This window comes from Pezoporus wallicus, unplaced genomic scaffold (assembly GCF_028554395.1).
Source record: "Pezoporus wallicus isolate ANWC-B61680 ecotype Strahan unplaced genomic scaffold, APGP_CSIRO_Pwel_v1 contig_7506, whole genome shotgun sequence".
Classification (NCBI taxonomy): Eukaryota; Metazoa; Chordata; class Aves; order Psittaciformes; family Psittacidae; genus Pezoporus; species Pezoporus wallicus.
In genome coordinates, this window is record NW_026637546.1 from 1,977,579 (window position 1) to 1,994,267 (window position 16,689).

At 35.3% G+C, this 16,689-nt stretch overlaps 1 protein-coding gene across 2 annotated transcripts in view; it reads left to right on the top strand.

The window, feature by feature from the left end:
* Positions 1-16,202, top strand: part of TNPO1 (transportin 1) — a 74,445-nt gene extending 58,243 nt beyond the window's left edge. The window contains exons 15-26 of one of the 2 annotated variants that reach the window (XM_057406115.1): positions 978-1,149; positions 2,614-2,700; positions 3,516-3,623; positions 3,822-3,980; positions 4,075-4,162; positions 5,215-5,313; positions 5,533-5,628; positions 8,497-8,572; positions 9,364-9,463; positions 10,883-10,957; positions 12,975-13,117; positions 14,606-16,202. In XM_057406115.1, the coding sequence (XP_057262098.1) occupies positions 978-1,149; positions 2,614-2,700; positions 3,516-3,623; positions 3,822-3,980; positions 4,075-4,162; positions 5,215-5,313; positions 5,533-5,628; positions 8,497-8,572; positions 9,364-9,463; positions 10,883-10,957; positions 12,975-13,082 (1,168 nt within the window). In that variant the 3' untranslated portion in view covers positions 13,083-13,117; positions 14,606-16,202. Of the gene's footprint in view, positions 1-977; positions 1,150-2,613; positions 2,701-3,515; positions 3,624-3,821; positions 3,981-4,074; positions 4,163-5,214; positions 5,314-5,532; positions 5,629-8,496; positions 8,573-9,363; positions 9,464-10,882; positions 10,958-12,974; positions 13,118-14,605 lie in introns of those variants that run through there. The other variant, XR_008971789.1, reaches the window with a different exon arrangement.
* Positions 16,203-16,689: the final 487 nt, after the last annotated feature.

Here is a 16,689-nt window from a genome sequence, read left to right on the forward strand (position 1 = left end):
ATATTTTATTGAAACATGTTTTTCTGCACATGTTGTATGCCTTTCTGAAAAAATAATTCATAATAACACAATAGACTAACAGATAAATAAGAATGCTAGCTACTTAGTGTTTACCATTGCATTGTGTTAAGAAAAAAGCATTTCTGTATTTGGTAGCATGCTAGTAGGGGATTGTTTGCTTCATGTGGTGATGCATGCATTTTTAGTGCAGAGACAGGCTAATAATAATCTTGTTGACACAAGCTAGGCCAGTAAATCTTCAATAGCTCATAATTTTTTCCTTTCTCTACTGTTTTTCTAAAGCAGCATGTCCAGTGTGGGGGCTTTTTTTTGTTTGCTTTGGGTGGGTTTTCTTAATGCTGTTGTTCAGACACTTGACAGAAAACTTGAAATGTTTTTCCATGATGCCGTGGTGTGTGCTTTGACCAAGGCTGGCTAAAAGTGTTCGTCCTCTGTCTTTGCTTTTAGTTTTCCATTTCTTTATGTATCTGGTTTTTGTGACTTTTTTTTTCCCCATAACATTTTGTCTGTGTGAACTCCTGAAAGTACAGGCTGATGTTGGCAGTCTACTGGCATAACAGCACTAGGGCTTCTATATGCAGTTACAGCATAAAGAGAGTGGGCTGTTTTTAACTGAAGTGAACAGATTTTCTAATGGTTCCTACTATTTCAGTTAGTATACTGAAACTTGTGTACAGTAATATTTTTTGGTGGGGGTTTCATGCATATACACACCAGGTTTTATGGTAGTATATTTTAATTTTGTTCATTACAGTATGAGCTAAATCTTACATGTTCAGTCAAAATAGATCAAGGTTATCTCAGTAACACCAATCTGAAAACATTTGGGATGAATTTAAGGACTAAATACAGTTTTATGTTTAAACAAAAGTGGGTAGGTTGGGGCATTTTGGGGTTGTCTTAGTTTGTTTTTTCCAGAATAGTAACTGACCTGGTTTTTTTTTTCTGTTCCTCAGTGCCTTTGCTACTCTAGAAGAGGAGGCTTGTACAGAGCTTGTTCCTTATCTTGCATATATACTTGACACTTTGGTCTTCGCATTTAGTAAATACCAGCATAAAAACCTGCTCATTCTTTATGATGCTATAGGAACTCTAGCAGATTCTGTAGGACATCATCTAAATAAACCAGTGAGTATACCTTATATTCTGTAGAAGCACTCCTCATAATTGAAAAACTGGTTCAGTGTTTTTTGAAGCATGATTTACATGCTATAAAACAGAAACACTATTATTTCTGTGTAGGTTTCAGTAACACTAAATATGTATGGGTAAATTAGGTAGACTGCATATACACAAACATTTGCCATTTTGAATACATGATTCAGTGTGGTGGTGGCTTGTGAAACATGTTTCTTACTGTGATTCGATTTTTTTTTTCTCATGCTCGAAGTTTTTCAGCTCAGAATAGATAGTATCTCAATATAGATGTGAAATGGGACTTCAGAGAAATTGGCAGAATGTATGTTTTAATTTCTAATGACCACACTGTTTCAGTGACCACTTTTAAACATAACTAAGCTACCCCGTGTGTCTCTTTCTAATGTATTGGAGCACACTGTCAGTAGAAATTGTTTTATCAGGGAGACACACATTTTATATATCAAAACAGAGTCCTTTGGACAAAGGACAGAAAACACACAGGCAAATATAGTGGGATATTTTTTTTTAGTACACATATATTAACTAATGGAATATGCATACATGTCACATGTGTGCAACTTATGATGGTGATTGAAATTTATTTCTCTGTAGCGCTTCATATGACATAGACACACTAGAATAAAAGTTTTTAAGCTGTTTCCATAGCATTTTACTTGCAAGTGAAAATCCCACACCATCAGAAGACCTCTTTTTCAATCTCTTTGGCCCTAGCCATCTTAACATTTAACAGTACCAGGAGGAAGCTAAATGGAAGCTCCTGGTGATGATGAGACTTCAGTCACACAGAATTTTGTATCTTCGGACACAGCATTAGCTGGTAGCATGTTGGCTCTTTAGATACCTTCTGGGAGTAGCAGCATGATAGGGATGCCATGCTCAATGTCCTTGTGACTCTCGCTGTGCAGTGACAGGGAAGATGCAACATGCAGCAGTTATACAGAATGAGTACGTGCATACTTCTGGAGGGATAGGAAATTACTTTCTTCGTGGGTAGTTAGTTGCTGGATGGAGTGGTTTCAGGAACTAGTGGGGGTGGAGCTGTAGCATCAGGGCAGTGGGAAATAGTTGAGAAAAGCAGGTGGCAGATGCACAGCCAGACTGCATGGCTAGTAAAAACATTTTCCATAGTCCCTGAGGCAATCGTACAGATTTATAACAACTCAGGCAGCTAGACTGGAACCCCAAACCTGGAGGAGCAGATTCACTCTGCAAAGGGACTTACATACTGCAGCAGTAAATCTTAGAACACAAATGGTAAATTCGAATATTGAACTATATATGCATATTGCAACAATGATTGAATTACATTATAACAGGGTCTTTTTGCTGAAAAAGTAGAATATAAGTTCATAATACATAATTTTCTAGCTTTGAAATAAAATAGTATGCAGTGAAGTGTTTCAGCAGTTGGTGTATTTTCATCCTAAACAGGAATATATTCAGATGCTAATGCCTCCATTAATCCAGAAGTGGAACATGCTGAAGGATGAGGATAAAGATCTCTTCCCTTTATTAGAGGTAAATGTTAGAATTGGGATATTTTTTAATCAACTTATCTTAAGAACTATACTTCCTACTATACATACTCCTACTATGAAGTAAGACTATAAAAGTTGAGAGTGCTAGGTATTTCCTATTATGGAGGAAGTATTCTGACTGTAGGAGGAAAATTTTGTGCCTGAGAAATTGTCTTAGGTTTAGAGGAAGTCTTTTAGGTTTTTATTGTTTTTGGTTTGGTTTGTTGTTTGGGGTTTTTTTTTGTGGTTTTTTTTTTTCTGCCATTCTGGAGTGTTTGATGGGATTCTTTGAGAGGAAAAAATGTTCTATCCTTTTATTCTTGTCTTCTCTCTCCTTGCTCTCCCTTCATCCCTCCATTAAAACTATTGTCAGGCAAGCTGAAGGTATGAACCAGATCATGTAGTCTATTCTCTGTACTTTTCAAGTCTGAAACAAGAAAGCATCTCTAGAAAAATTAATTTCATAACTCTTAGGTAATGTTAGGGCTTGTACATACTCAAGATACTGAAGCTTAATATAAATGCTGGCAGAATTGTCGTAACTGGTGTTGTATGCACTATATTGGCTACGTCTAAGAAGATGATGCTGCTGAGAAATTTTCTCAACTGGCATACAGAGAAGAGAGTAACAACTTGCTGATAGTTGCCTTGGCTCAGCTAACAGGTACTGCCTGTCTAGGTTGTGTTTACTTAATCAGTTACATGTGGGTATACTTAAAATACTAATATATTTTAATTTACCGCTTCCAAGTAAAAGGCACTTCAGGAATGTGGGGAAAGGTAGTGACTGTTTTCTGTCTTTTTTGTTAATTCCAGTGCCTGTCGTCAGTTGCTACTGCCTTGCAATCTGGCTTTCTTCCATACTGTGAACCTGTGTACCAGCGTTGTGTAAATCTGGTGCAGAAGACACTTGCACAAGCCATGGTATTTTTCTATTGCTATTCCAGTGCTTGCATTTTATCTCCTTAAACCAGTGTATTAACTATATAAAGCTAGGGTTTGCAGAGAAATCTGTAGCGTAACTATTGAATATGTAAATGACGCTGCAGTTCTGAAACTTTTTTTTATGCATACCCCTGAGAAAAATCTAATATGTTGAAAATGTGTACTTATTTGTTGCAGTTGCACAATGCTCAGCCAGACCAATATGAGGCTCCAGATAAAGATTTCATGATCGTGGCCCTTGATTTGCTCAGTGGTTTAGCTGAAGGACTTGGAGGCAACATTGAACAGCTAGTGGCTCGTAGTAATATCCTGACGCTAATGTACCAATGCATGCAGGTGAGATGAGTAACCTGTTTGATCTAAGGATTTTCTTTCTTAAGAGAGACAGAAACACTCCTAGAATTGTTACTTTTTTTGTTCTTCTCTTTAGGATAAAATGCCAGAGGTACGGCAGAGTTCTTTTGCATTGTTAGGTGATCTGACAAAGGCGTGTTTTCAGCATGTTAAGCCTTGCATTGGTATGTTTCATTTACATATTAAATAATTGTCTTACGAACTGATAAGAGGCTGGTTTAGCTATTGTTAAGCTGTGGGTTGCCTTTTCATGATGTAAGTTTCCATTTTCCTTCATCAGGAACAGTATCTAGTCTTCTGTCTTTCAAATTGTGTGCTTAAAATAAATGTTCTTATTTTTGTAGACAGTGCAAAAGTTAATTTTGTCCTTGATTTTTATGATGTAACAAACTGCCTGTTGTGCTGGAATACAGCAAAACAGATATATTCCAATTAGTATAGTTGCTTGCTTTGATAAATTCTTGAATTTACAGCTTTTTTTGTTCTACTAGAATATACTGTTATATAAAATTATATACATAAACTAGAAAACTTTGCGTGAAGAAAGGTTTTAGATGTTTTTTTTTTTGCTTTAATTGCAGTAAGGAAGTAACATCAGTTACACACTTCCGTGATGTTTGCTGGCTTTACCCACAGATACTCTTGAGATAAACTTAACTTGCCAAGTGAATGCTTGGATAAGCTTGGCATTTAGAATTCATTTGGCTGGTGCTATAATCTATCATTGTAACTAATTTTTTCTTCAAATTTAATCAAAAATGTGATTGCCTCCTCAGCTTTTTTTTTTTTCCCCCAAGCATAGCTGTGTCCATAGCTATCCAGGTGATTTGAGGGTTGTTCAACTATACTATCAATTTGCAAGTACTTGTAGCTTTTTTTTCTTCTCCCCTCTTACCCTCACTCCCCCTACCCAAGCAAAGGAAGGGGAGAATAAAGGTTTCTAGAGTTACATAAAGCCTATTAGAAACATTTTTAAAACAGAATTTGGAAAGATCTGCATTGATCTGCTTAGATTCTAAAATTCAGGTTAATCTGACATATAGCAGAAGTATAGCTCTTGTAAATTCATGTGTAACACTTTCCAAGCATTTAAATAGGCTTACACTATTTCTTTAAAAAACTTCTCTTCCCCCTCCTCCCCCGCCCCATGATCTTACAGTAATGGGACAAGATAATTGTATTGTGTGGTGAGATTTTAAAATGTTGCTCTTTCTAGCTGATTTCATGCCAATTTTGGGAACCAACCTAAACCCTGAATTCATTTCTGTGTGTAACAATGCCACCTGGGCAATTGGAGAAATCTCCATACAGATGGGTAAGATGTTTTTTTCCTTGAATCTCTGCACATTTAGCATGATTTGGGAGGTGGGGAGCACTGTGATACTCTCATGTAAAAATTTAAATAAAATCCAAGAGTCTTGTTCCTTTTTAGTAACTTCAGTTAGTTCCAGTTTAGTAAGTACCCAGTCTATTTAGATTATGTATATTAAAGCTCATTTTCTTCTGAATATTCTTTTTTCTTTGGTTGTTTCAGGTATAGAGATGCAGCCTTATATTCCAATGGTGTTGCACCAGCTTGTAGAAATAATTAACAGACCCAACACACCAAAGACGTTGTTAGAGAACACAGGTACCCAAAAACTGATCCATACATGGTGAAGAGAACTAGATATTTTTTATAATTATTTTAAAAACTGCATAGGGCAACCACACCAGGACTGATTCTGTTGCTATGTATTTGGCTTTTATAAGCAAAAGCAACTCTGTTTTGCAGAAGTTCTTACAAGTCTCAGTCTTGAAGAAAACTATCATATATCTAGATTCCTAAGTGCTTTCTCACTTTTACAATATTTATTTATCTGTTTAAGTATTCTTCCAGTTTTATTTATGTATTGAATTGACAGATGTATGCAGTAACACTTAAAGACTTAGTTCACACTGATTTTAATATATGCATGTCCTTACATGTGTACTGTATATATATGTCTAGTTTCTGAAACAAACATAATTGGCATATATAAAACAAATAATGAACTTTCTGAATTTACAAAAAAATGTACTTTTTAATAAGATAAAGTTAAAAAAATCTAGATCTGTGATGGCAGTTTTACAACATAACTAAGATTCTGTAAACCTTCTACTATCTGGTCACTTAACAAATTCCTGAAAAGAATTCCAATAATGGCATGCATGTTTTCTGTTCTGGACCATAGCTTTGCCTTCCAAATCAATCCTCAAATGCCTTACTGAATTGAAATTTCTGAGGCTTGTTTCTTTTGCATTTATAGAGGGCATGTTCTGGTATAAGGAGCACCTTCCATACTTTAGCAAAACTTTATTAATAATTATGTTTCTGTTTTACTATTTTACTAATTGAGACTCTCCCCTCCCACCCCCTCTGTTTGAAAACTAATTGTCTTGTAAGGAAAGTATGGCTTAGTCATTGCACCTGACAAGATCTAAAATTATGCAAATACAGTGGTACAGTTGTATTTTTTGAGCTAAACAAGGGATTAATTGGAGAGAGATTTTTCAATGCATATTGTTCCTCTGTTATTCTCTAAACTTAAATGCTGCAGTTTCTCTGTTCCTGTTCCCTTCCCCCATTTGGCATGGAAGGTGAACTTAAAGTAAAAAATTACCTAGTTGTCTGGCATATTATAGGTACTACTTCTTGCGAAGATAATTTTGAAGCATACACCTACTTGTTGTGAAATACACCATGGAATAGTATAGCAATAAAAATTCTCTTTCCTCATGCCTCTGCCCAGACACCCTTACTCCACACTAATGGATGTGTAACACCTGTAACAGAGAGGCATCCAGTACTTAAATGTTTGCTTCCATCATTGTTAGAAAATTTTTGGAAGCATCCAAACACTGACATTTTTTTCTTTTTTTTTTTTTCTTTTTTTTAATTCTCTGAATAGTTACTTTAAATGTGGGTGCATAACTGCAAATAAATGTTGAGTGTGGTGTATTTATTATAAGTTTGTTGTGGGGTATTGTGCTGTGTGCCACTAGTATGTGTAAGAATATCACTGTTTTCTGCTTTAGCTTCCTATGCAGTGAGCTATGAAAACACTTCCACGGAAGCATTAAACGACCTTAAATAAAAGTAATTGCGTAGAAAATAAACAGTACATACAAAAAAGTTGAGCTTTCACAGAGATTACTGTTTCTTGTACAGACCGTAGCTGTGAGAATTTACAGATAAAACTTAAAAATATATTTTCATTTGGAAGTAGCACTTCAAGTGCAGTTTTGTAAGTTATAAGTGCTGAAGATTTTAGACACTGCATATTGAAATTGAGTAACATCAGGACAAAAAAGTACATTGCCAGTGAGCTGCAGATGACATGAAGTGAATATATTTCAAACTGCTAGTATATCCTACACCAAACTTTTGTTGGAGAAAGCATCATCTGCTTTATTGCATGTTTCATGAAACTGTTCACAAATGCCTGTTAATTAGAGTGTTGCATAGTATGTCCCTTGAACATAGGTTTCCTTTCTCTGCTTCATATAAATCTGCTGGATTTTAGTATTATTCATGTATTTTGCTTCAAGTGATCCTGATACATTATTCCCCACCCTCTCCTTTTTCTAAAGATTAATCTTTTGTGAGTTGAGCAAACACCATTAAAACACATTTGCATGATGATATTTTCCTTCAGTCTGTCCCTCAGAACAAAGGACAGACCTACCTAATCATGTAATGAAGCAATTTTGCTTTTCATGTATCTTTATGCCTTGGTATCAGAAGTCTGATTCTAACACAGCTTCTGTGAGGAAGCCTTTTGTGAACAGGAGAAATACTTGGATTAAAGAATCAGTTTTTCTTGCAGTCAGTTGCTGTGAGTTAGCAACCACTTTAAATCAGAGGATTTATGATATTGTTTATAATTACAATGTTAAGAAGACAAATATTTCATGCTCTTTGAGAAGTGTTTCATCTATTAAGCATTTTCTAGACCACAGTATTTTCCATGCAAAAGTATTTATAAATGTATCTTTACTTATAAAGTAAACCTATTAAAATTTGAGTTCTAAATATTGACAAAAAAAATTTAGAATGCTTGAATCTAAAATTGAAAACGATTAATTCCTTTTTATCAAGAGTATCCATAAAATTACATTTTAATAAACATTTCAAAACTTAGGTAAATTTACTGGAAGAGATTACTCTGAAGAGGACAGAATGACCGCTTACATGACAAAGCCTTTGGTTTTTAAATTGTGTTTTTGGTGTTCTCTCATTTACTTCTTTAATTTTTCTTTTACCCTGGAGAGTATACCATATATGTTGCTGCCTCTTATACAGGGGGTGGTAATAAACAGCACTGGTGAAATCTTATGTTTATTATCATACACAGATTCTGTTGGTTTCTGTTTCTGAGTTATTTGTTGTTTTTTCTTTATTTTTTCTCCTCCCCCCTCATTTGCTCATGTCTTGGTTGGCGTTTGGTGGTGTATAACCGTGATTGCGTTACCTTAGCAATAACAATTGGTCGTCTTGGTTACGTTTGTCCTCAAGAGGTGGCCCCCATGCTACAGCAGTTTATAAGACCCTGGTGTGTATTATTCAATCTTTTTTTTTTAATTCATTTTTCTTCACTCTCTTTCTTTCTTTCTTTCTTCTATCTCACTTTTAGATATATTTTCAGTTGGTTACAAAATCTCAATCCTTAATCATTGCCAACCATGTGACTAATCTTGTCCTATCAGGTTTGTGAGTTTTTAGTAGCACCGTCATGTATTCTTTATGTTGTGGCTAACGACTAATTTATGCATGGGATAAGATTGTCACATGCTTGCTGTGTTAAAGCTTGACTATGAAAGAGCATTTTAAAATCCACCAGAATGATAATACGATGCATGCAAATACTGTAGAATTTAAACCGTGCATTACTTAAAATTCAGTCTGAGGCTTGAATTGCTGTAAGGAATATATGTTATAGATTTGTTATGTATAAAATAGCTTGCTTGCTGCTGTAAAACTTAAATAACTGTTCTGTAAGTGGTATCTGACATAATTCATACTGTGATAGTATTATATGTCCCGCTTCTAATAATGATAGTTTTTATAAATATTACAGATACATGTCTCTTTCGTATTTAATGGAATGCAGGTCACACTTTCTAACTGTATATAGTGCAACAGGAGAACGAGATTCTGTAGATGATCCCTCATGGGAATTTACTAATAAAGACTGTGCAACAAATGTTTTTCTAAGAGTTCAAAATAGGGTTTCAAATCATCTTAATCAGTGTGACTTATTCCATCAGATACCATGATCTAGTTCTAACTTGGTTGAAGAAAAAAGTAGTAGAGTTAGCTAAGTTTTGCTTTCCAACCTGCTAGGTGCACCTCTCTGAGAAACATAAGAGACAATGAGGAAAAGGATTCAGCGTTCCGTGGGATATGTACCATGATCTCAGTCAACCCCAGTGGAGTAGTCCAAGTAAGATACATGAATAGATTTAAACTTGTTTTCTTTACTCATGTGAAATGTAGTGAAAGCTGTATATGGAGTGTAAAAAAAGTTCAGCTTGATGTGATTCCCTGCAGTGCACGATGTAGCCTTATTATGAGGTCAGGGAGGCCAAAATGTTTATATTGCTAATGATACATATCAGGATGCTTAAGTAATTATCACCTAGCAAATGAAAGGAGAAGAGTCTTACTAAATTCAGATTTTGCCTTTTAATTACAAAGAATATGTAAGTAATGAACTTTGGTTAAAATAACTGTATTTTGATACTTGTGGGGTTCTAGTCAGGATCTGTATGAAAATCTAAGGCAAAAATTTACATACTTAAACCTATTTTCTAGATGTAACCTATGTTTTTAAAACAAGAAACAGGACAAAAACAGGAACCTCCCCTTCATTCTTAAAACTTGGGTAGGGAAGATACTGTTTCAACTTTGGATATGTTGCTTAGTCAATGTGACGAGGAACATGCATGTCTTTAAAATAAAAGGTACATCTGAAGAATACAGTGTGACTTGCTCTTTAGTCTCCACACCTCCAAAATAAAGTACCAGTGTAATATTTTCTAAGAGGAAAAAGAAGGTTATTTTCCCTCTTCTCTGTCTGTAATTCTTTGTGAAACACAAGAACACCTTGTTTTGAAATTTTCAGTTCATTTCACTTTTTCTGTACTTGGCGTTTTTCTCTGCTGCTGTCCATTTGTTCTTTCACATTCCATAAGGGGAGGGCATGATCAAAGATTCTCCTCATTATCCCATCTCTCTGTCTTTGTAGTTGTTATCCTCAGTACCTAGCCAAAAACATGGGCATCACCAATTTAATGATTAAAGACTCATGTCTTACTAGTGTACTGGGAGGTAATGCATGACAGCGGATTGGGGGATTAGGGATTTCGGGGTGGTTTTAGTTTTAAGTCTGTGTGATGAACATTCTCTGTATCCTAGAAAAATCTTTTGGCTCTGCTTAAAGAAACAAAACAGCTTTTTTCCCCAATTGGAAATGTGTGAGAGAGTGTTACAACCGCATTCTTGAATTTCTTGCTGGTTATTAAGGTGATTGATTCTTGAACTTGGTATGTGTACTGAAAGAATTAACGTTAGACAGCTGTAGTGTGGGAGGGGACAGTTGGGGTTTCAACTGTGGTTTTATTAAATCAAAAATCTGATTAAACAAAGCAATTCCTACAATCAGCTATTTCTATTTCTGAACACTTAGGCATACAATAGCTTACTACTATTGTCTGAATTAACTGGAAAATAAATACACAAAAACAAAAGCAGTTGTTAATTATGATTGAAGACCCTACATAGTTCATAGAATGAACATCAAGTATTGTTTTCAGACATGTAAATTGAGATTTCTAACCTATATGATTGTTTAATCTTATAGGACTTTATTTTTTTTTGTGATGCTGTTGCATCATGGATTAGCCCAAAAGATGATCTCCGAGACATGTTCTGTAAGGTAAGGTGTCTAATATGACAGTATATCCTACGGGTAGTTGTTTTGGATCCTTTGGGTTTTTTCTTGTTTTCTGTTCCACTGTTAGCACTTACTGTATGTGTGGTTGTGGAGGCTTCTTTGCAAGGCCATACGTTTTCAGACAAAACAATATAAAAATCCTGTCCTAGTTAGCCTCTTGGATAACTGGTCTCGAAAGGAACATCATGTCCAGGAAATGCACAGCTGATGAGTATTTTCGTATCAGCAGTAGGAAACAGCAAATACTTACAAGCTCAAAAGGAAGTCCAGGATGCAGTCTGTGATGATTGTCCAAAGCAGTCTCAGTGAGTGTTTCTGCACTGGTCCTTCAGCATTGGACACCTGCTTCAGTTAGTTAAGACTCCTCTTTTTCAGATTCTTCCGAAGTCGTCTGTGTGGGATCTAATGCATTCAAACTAGACACAATGGTTCTTCTTCATGCAGTATAAGGCCACCCTTCCTTTTTAAAGTTTATTCTGTTGTGCTTTTTGCCATTCAGGAAAGGAGACAAAGCATTCTCCAAGTGATGGCATGCGCATTTTTAGATTACTTCTTCATGAATACATAACTGCTGTAGTCCAGTTAGGTGTTTGTCCAGCAATAATTGTGCCTTTCAGAAACATTTCAAAAAACCTGCTTGTTTTGTTTTGTTCTGTAGCACTAGAGCTGAGAGAAAATACCACTCCCAAGAGCATGGGTAGAAGAGCTGCCAGTGTTGAAACCTGATATATGCCCTAAGAATTTTATCACTCTATAAAAGCAAGACTGAAGACTGTAGCTGAAGCTCACTTGCTTTAACTCTACTGGAAGATTATTTTAATAGTGTTCCTTTTGTCATACCTGAATGTTCTTAGATTTTCAGTAGTTTCTTGGCAGCTGGCTAATCTGACCCTTTGAGTTAGGAAAGAGAGGTGAGCCTGCTTATAGAAGGTCTCAGGGAGAAAAGCAGTAAAGTTAACTGGTGATACTGTAACGTCGTTATCACTATGTTCTGTTGAAGAACAGCTTGCTTGAGAATGTTGTGTTGAGCCTGAACTTGGTGCCATGAGCTTTAACTTTACTGTGAGGATATGTTCATGACTGACTATTCCACGATTTAGTATCATTGACTTTAGAACAGAAAACCAAAACTTTGGACTATCATTGCATAATTTCCTATGAGGAGGAGCTGTTTCATCTGCTTTTGTTCTTTCTAACGTTTGCCTTTCAACCTCCTGTTTTTAGAGCTAGCATACTAAGAACTTCTTTTGTGGGTTTCAGTTAATTTATTATGTTGGAAGGTCCAGACTGAAACCTGTAGGGCTTTTTTCCCCTCTTTCACTGGCTTTTGACTACCCTTGGCTGTGGATCCCTGTTCTTTCAAAACGCAAAAAATGTTAAGAGCTTCCTTTTTAGTAAGAGTTGTCTTACAGGTTCCATGGTAAAAAAAAAAAAAAAAAAGAAAAAAAAAAAGAGTTCTCATAGTATGCTTTTGTATTTGTGCTAGGAATTGACAGGTTTTCATTCTGTTAAACTGCAGTTAACAGCTGGCTGTAGTTTTGGCTCAGCTTTCTTCCCACAACATACTGTACATTTAAAAAAGAAACATGAATACAGTAATCTTAACGTATATAAACTGTGTCAATTGGTAAAATATATACCATTCTGAAATGGCCTAACTAGGTTTTAAGTAATTTTGCTCATTAAAAATACATATAGATATGTATACACAGACTAATTTTTGTGGGAAGCTATATTGAGTATGTCACCCTTAAAAGAAAGCATTTCAGTGAAGAAAGACATTACTAGACTTCTTCTGTTTCTTAGTACAATTTAATTCAATATTAATTAAATACAATAAAGTCAATTAAATACAATTTAATTCAGTATTAAATTGGAGAATTCAAATGGACAGATGTACAGCAATATATACAGTTTGCACCTCACTGTATGTGTTGCTAGTAAATAATGTATCCTCTGTTTAGTAATTATCTTGACTTCCCATCTCTCTCTTTTGTAGATTCTTCATGGATTTAAAAATCAAGTTGGGGATGAGAATTGGAGGCGTTTCTCTGACCAGTTTCCTCTTCCCTTAAAAGAGCGCCTTGCAGCTTACTATGGAGTTTAACCTCATGCACTGTAGCTGCAGTCCCATAATTAGAGGTAAGCGCCCATATCTTCCTTGCTAAACAGAGCTGTGTAACAAACTTCCTCCCTGTTTGCATTACATGAAACATAAATAATTCATCAGACTAGGAATTTTTCAGATGTGCTTCCTATGAGAAGTTAAAAAAAAGGGGTGATAGTATACCTAAATGATGGTAGCTGTAGCGAAAGCACGTGACTGTCTTGCTTTATTTTTACAGCGAAATAGAAAGTGAGTGTATGATATGCACAATTAATGCATCATGATAAGGTTGGAAGCATAGGTCTAACAAAGCGCCTGTTCAAGTTTAAGAAGCAAATTATGAGTATAATCGTCAATCCCATATATGAAAGATACAGGCTACTTTATGTCTTACAAATTAGTAATGGCAGATGTGGTCCAAGGAGGACTATTCCTCTAGGATAGGAAAGCAAGTTTGCTAACACTTTAGCAATGAGAAGTCAAACATACTCATAGCCACATATTAGGTGATCTTTGCACTGAATAAAGGATGTTATGCTGATTTGTAACTTTACTGTAACTGTAGAGCTTGATGTTTTGGGGAGTTTGATATGCTTATTATTGCCATGTCTTTGTATATGAATTCAGAATTGTTACAGTTTTCTGAAGAGAGTGAAAAGAACAACAAAGAACAGTGATAGTACATTCTAAAATAGTTATGTTGTTATACCACCTTGGTATCTGCAAGGTGCACATTGTATGAAGCAAATTTCCCATGTGTGAAGTAGTGTGATACTATATATTACCCAAAAAACAGGGTGAATTGTTTATTCATTCACCCTTTTTATGAATTTGATATTTGCTGTATAATTTTGTACTAAAATTACGAGTAAATCGTGTAATTCTGTTTTATTGTTGAATGGACAACTATTTAAAAGTCAGCCTAAGATTTTTTCAGAGTCAGTAATGTAAGAAGTCCTCTTTGAATTGCATGGTGATCTGGCCAGTGGATTAAAAATAAACGAATTTCAAACATTTAAATATTTTCTAATGAGGGCATTTTAGTTCTCTTGTAAAGAGGAATCCAAAGTGATAAAATCTGCCATTATTCTCAGCTTGACCTGAGAAGACACTATGCCTTCTCTAACAACATAGTTGTGAAGTTGTTAGTTCAATAGCAGTTATGTTTAATCTTCTTTCTCAATGTTATAACTACCTCATAATTTTGTGCTAAAAATGGATAAGCTTGTTAGAATATATAGGACTGCTCTTACTTGAAATCTAAGCTTAGCCACAATAGTGGAACTGTTATTGTAGCTTTAAAGCTTACATTGTTGTTTCATGAATAATAATTTACCTGATATAAATGGACTCTTTTCTTAACAGACTTAAAAAAAGAAAAAATCTAGGCATAAATTTGTTTTATGTTAAAGGGTGGCACCTACTGCTTAAAAAGAAAAGCAAAAAAGCTCATTGTTTATCACAGATCTGTCACTTAAGGTTCAAGGTAAGATTTAATTATACTTTTATCTTATTCTTTACAGGTCCTTCAGTCTGGGAGACTATGAGGGAGCCTCTGCACCCAGGGAAAATGTTACCCTTTACTGGGGGGAAGGGTAAACCAGTAGGGAAAACAGTACAATCCCAACCCTACTGGGAGGGGCGGGAGGGAGGTGTTGCCGTCACTGTATTAAGTCGATGTTGGGAAATGTTTTAACATCTGGAGCCTTTGTGGGTGGAAATCTGTCTCCTATTACAACTCTGCACTGGATGTGAAGAAGAAAAAAAAAAAGGAATCTAGTCACAAAACAGCACATTTTGGAATACTGTGGGGAATTATACCAAAATAAGAACCATATAATTGAACCATAGGGATACGTAAAGAGGAAATCTATTTTGCGCACAATAAAAGAAACCTAAGAATGGGGGTCACAAACAGCAAAAGGCTTTCTTTTTTCTTTTATGTTTTTTAAGTAAGGGTTTTCTACATTATTTCATCCTGCTTGATGGGATTCCTAGGTATTTGCATGTTGATGAAGAACTACACAAATGAAGTTAGTACAGTTAAAATGCAGCTTGTGTCTGTGTTAGGAGCAGGCACTTGCAGTGTACACTATAGAAACCCCATCATAAAGTAATAAAGGTTAAGTTGGACAAAATGAAGCAACCTGCAAGCTGCCAAATGAGTCACTCCTTTCATGTTTAGGGTAAGGGGAGGGTCACTTCAAAGGAAAGATTGACATTTTAATTTTTAATTAAAAGAAGAATTAAAGTAGTGGATATGATTTGATTATTGTACTTCATTAGATTTCATTTCTAGAGTAAGGCATTATTCTTAACGTGCAGTTTAAGGTTCAGGCATGCGTTCTGGCTCATAGTGATCAGAAGTAACTTTAATTAGTGGGGAAGTAGCATGCTTGCATCACATAGAGTGAAATTGGTATACATTTACCTATGTTGCGCCAGTTTTGTGTTACAGTTTACCAATTCAATATAGCCCTGCATTTAAAATTCCTTTTAAGATTCTGTGGATTTTATTTTTATTAAGAATATAGATATAAAGTACTGTAGTTAACGATTAGGCCTTGAAATACCTTTTTAGGATCTGTTAAGAATAAGATTGATATTGTATTGTGTGTAACCTGCACAATGTGGAAAGCTGATATAGCTGTGCAAAATACTTGCCTCTGTGCTGTCAGTGTGATGTGCTTTCTGCATGGTTATATACTAGTGATTTTATCAGAATCTCTAAAAATGAGTTACATGGTAAGACCCGTTAAAGGCTGCGTAAATGTTAGTTGGCACGTAAAGACAATTGTAGAAGTTGATGACATGATTGCTCTATTTGTGTTTATTCCCACTCAACATATTCTACGCTTTCTTTTTGTTCAAAGCATGATCTTAAAGAGATGTTTAAGTTGATGGATGTAATGCAGGGTATCTACACTGTATCGGCGCATGTTGGTGGCCCTTTGTGATGTAGTTAAATGCACAAGGGTGCAAGTTTAAAGCTACGGAGTGAAAGTTGGTTTGGATCCTCTTCATTTCATTTGTTTAGCTTTTCTGTTGTGTTTTTTTTTTTTTTTTTTCCTCTACTTACATGTATTCCTGTGAATAAATCCTTGTTAAGTTAACCCTTTACTTTTCCTTCCATGTGTATTTTCTTATGTACTGTGAATGTGAAATCCTAACTGGTACACTTGATCTTGTGTCCATCTGAAAGTGGCAAGTCTTTAATAATTTAGATTGCCTAAAGAGTATCCCATGATGATAAAGGAAAATGGAGAGATTTTTAACTCTGCTGGTCAGAGGTGAAGCCACACCTTTCCATTTTTCAAGTGCTGCATAATTAATCTGCAAAACAAAGTTAAGCCATAACAGCCTTTTTGTAGATTTAGTTTCTCACCTTTGCATTGCAAAATGGATACTGGATAACAGTTCTGGAGGTTTTTGTTTGGTTGTGTTTTGTTGGGGTTTGTTTTTGGTTTTCTTTTTCCTTAAGAACTTGCTCTTTGCATGGTTCTGTTCTTTGACTGTTGAATGATTTAGCCATTGCACTGAAGTTGGAGCTGTGTGAGTGTGAACTTATAAATGCTGTTTAAAGAGGTTTGATTTTTTTTTTTCTTTA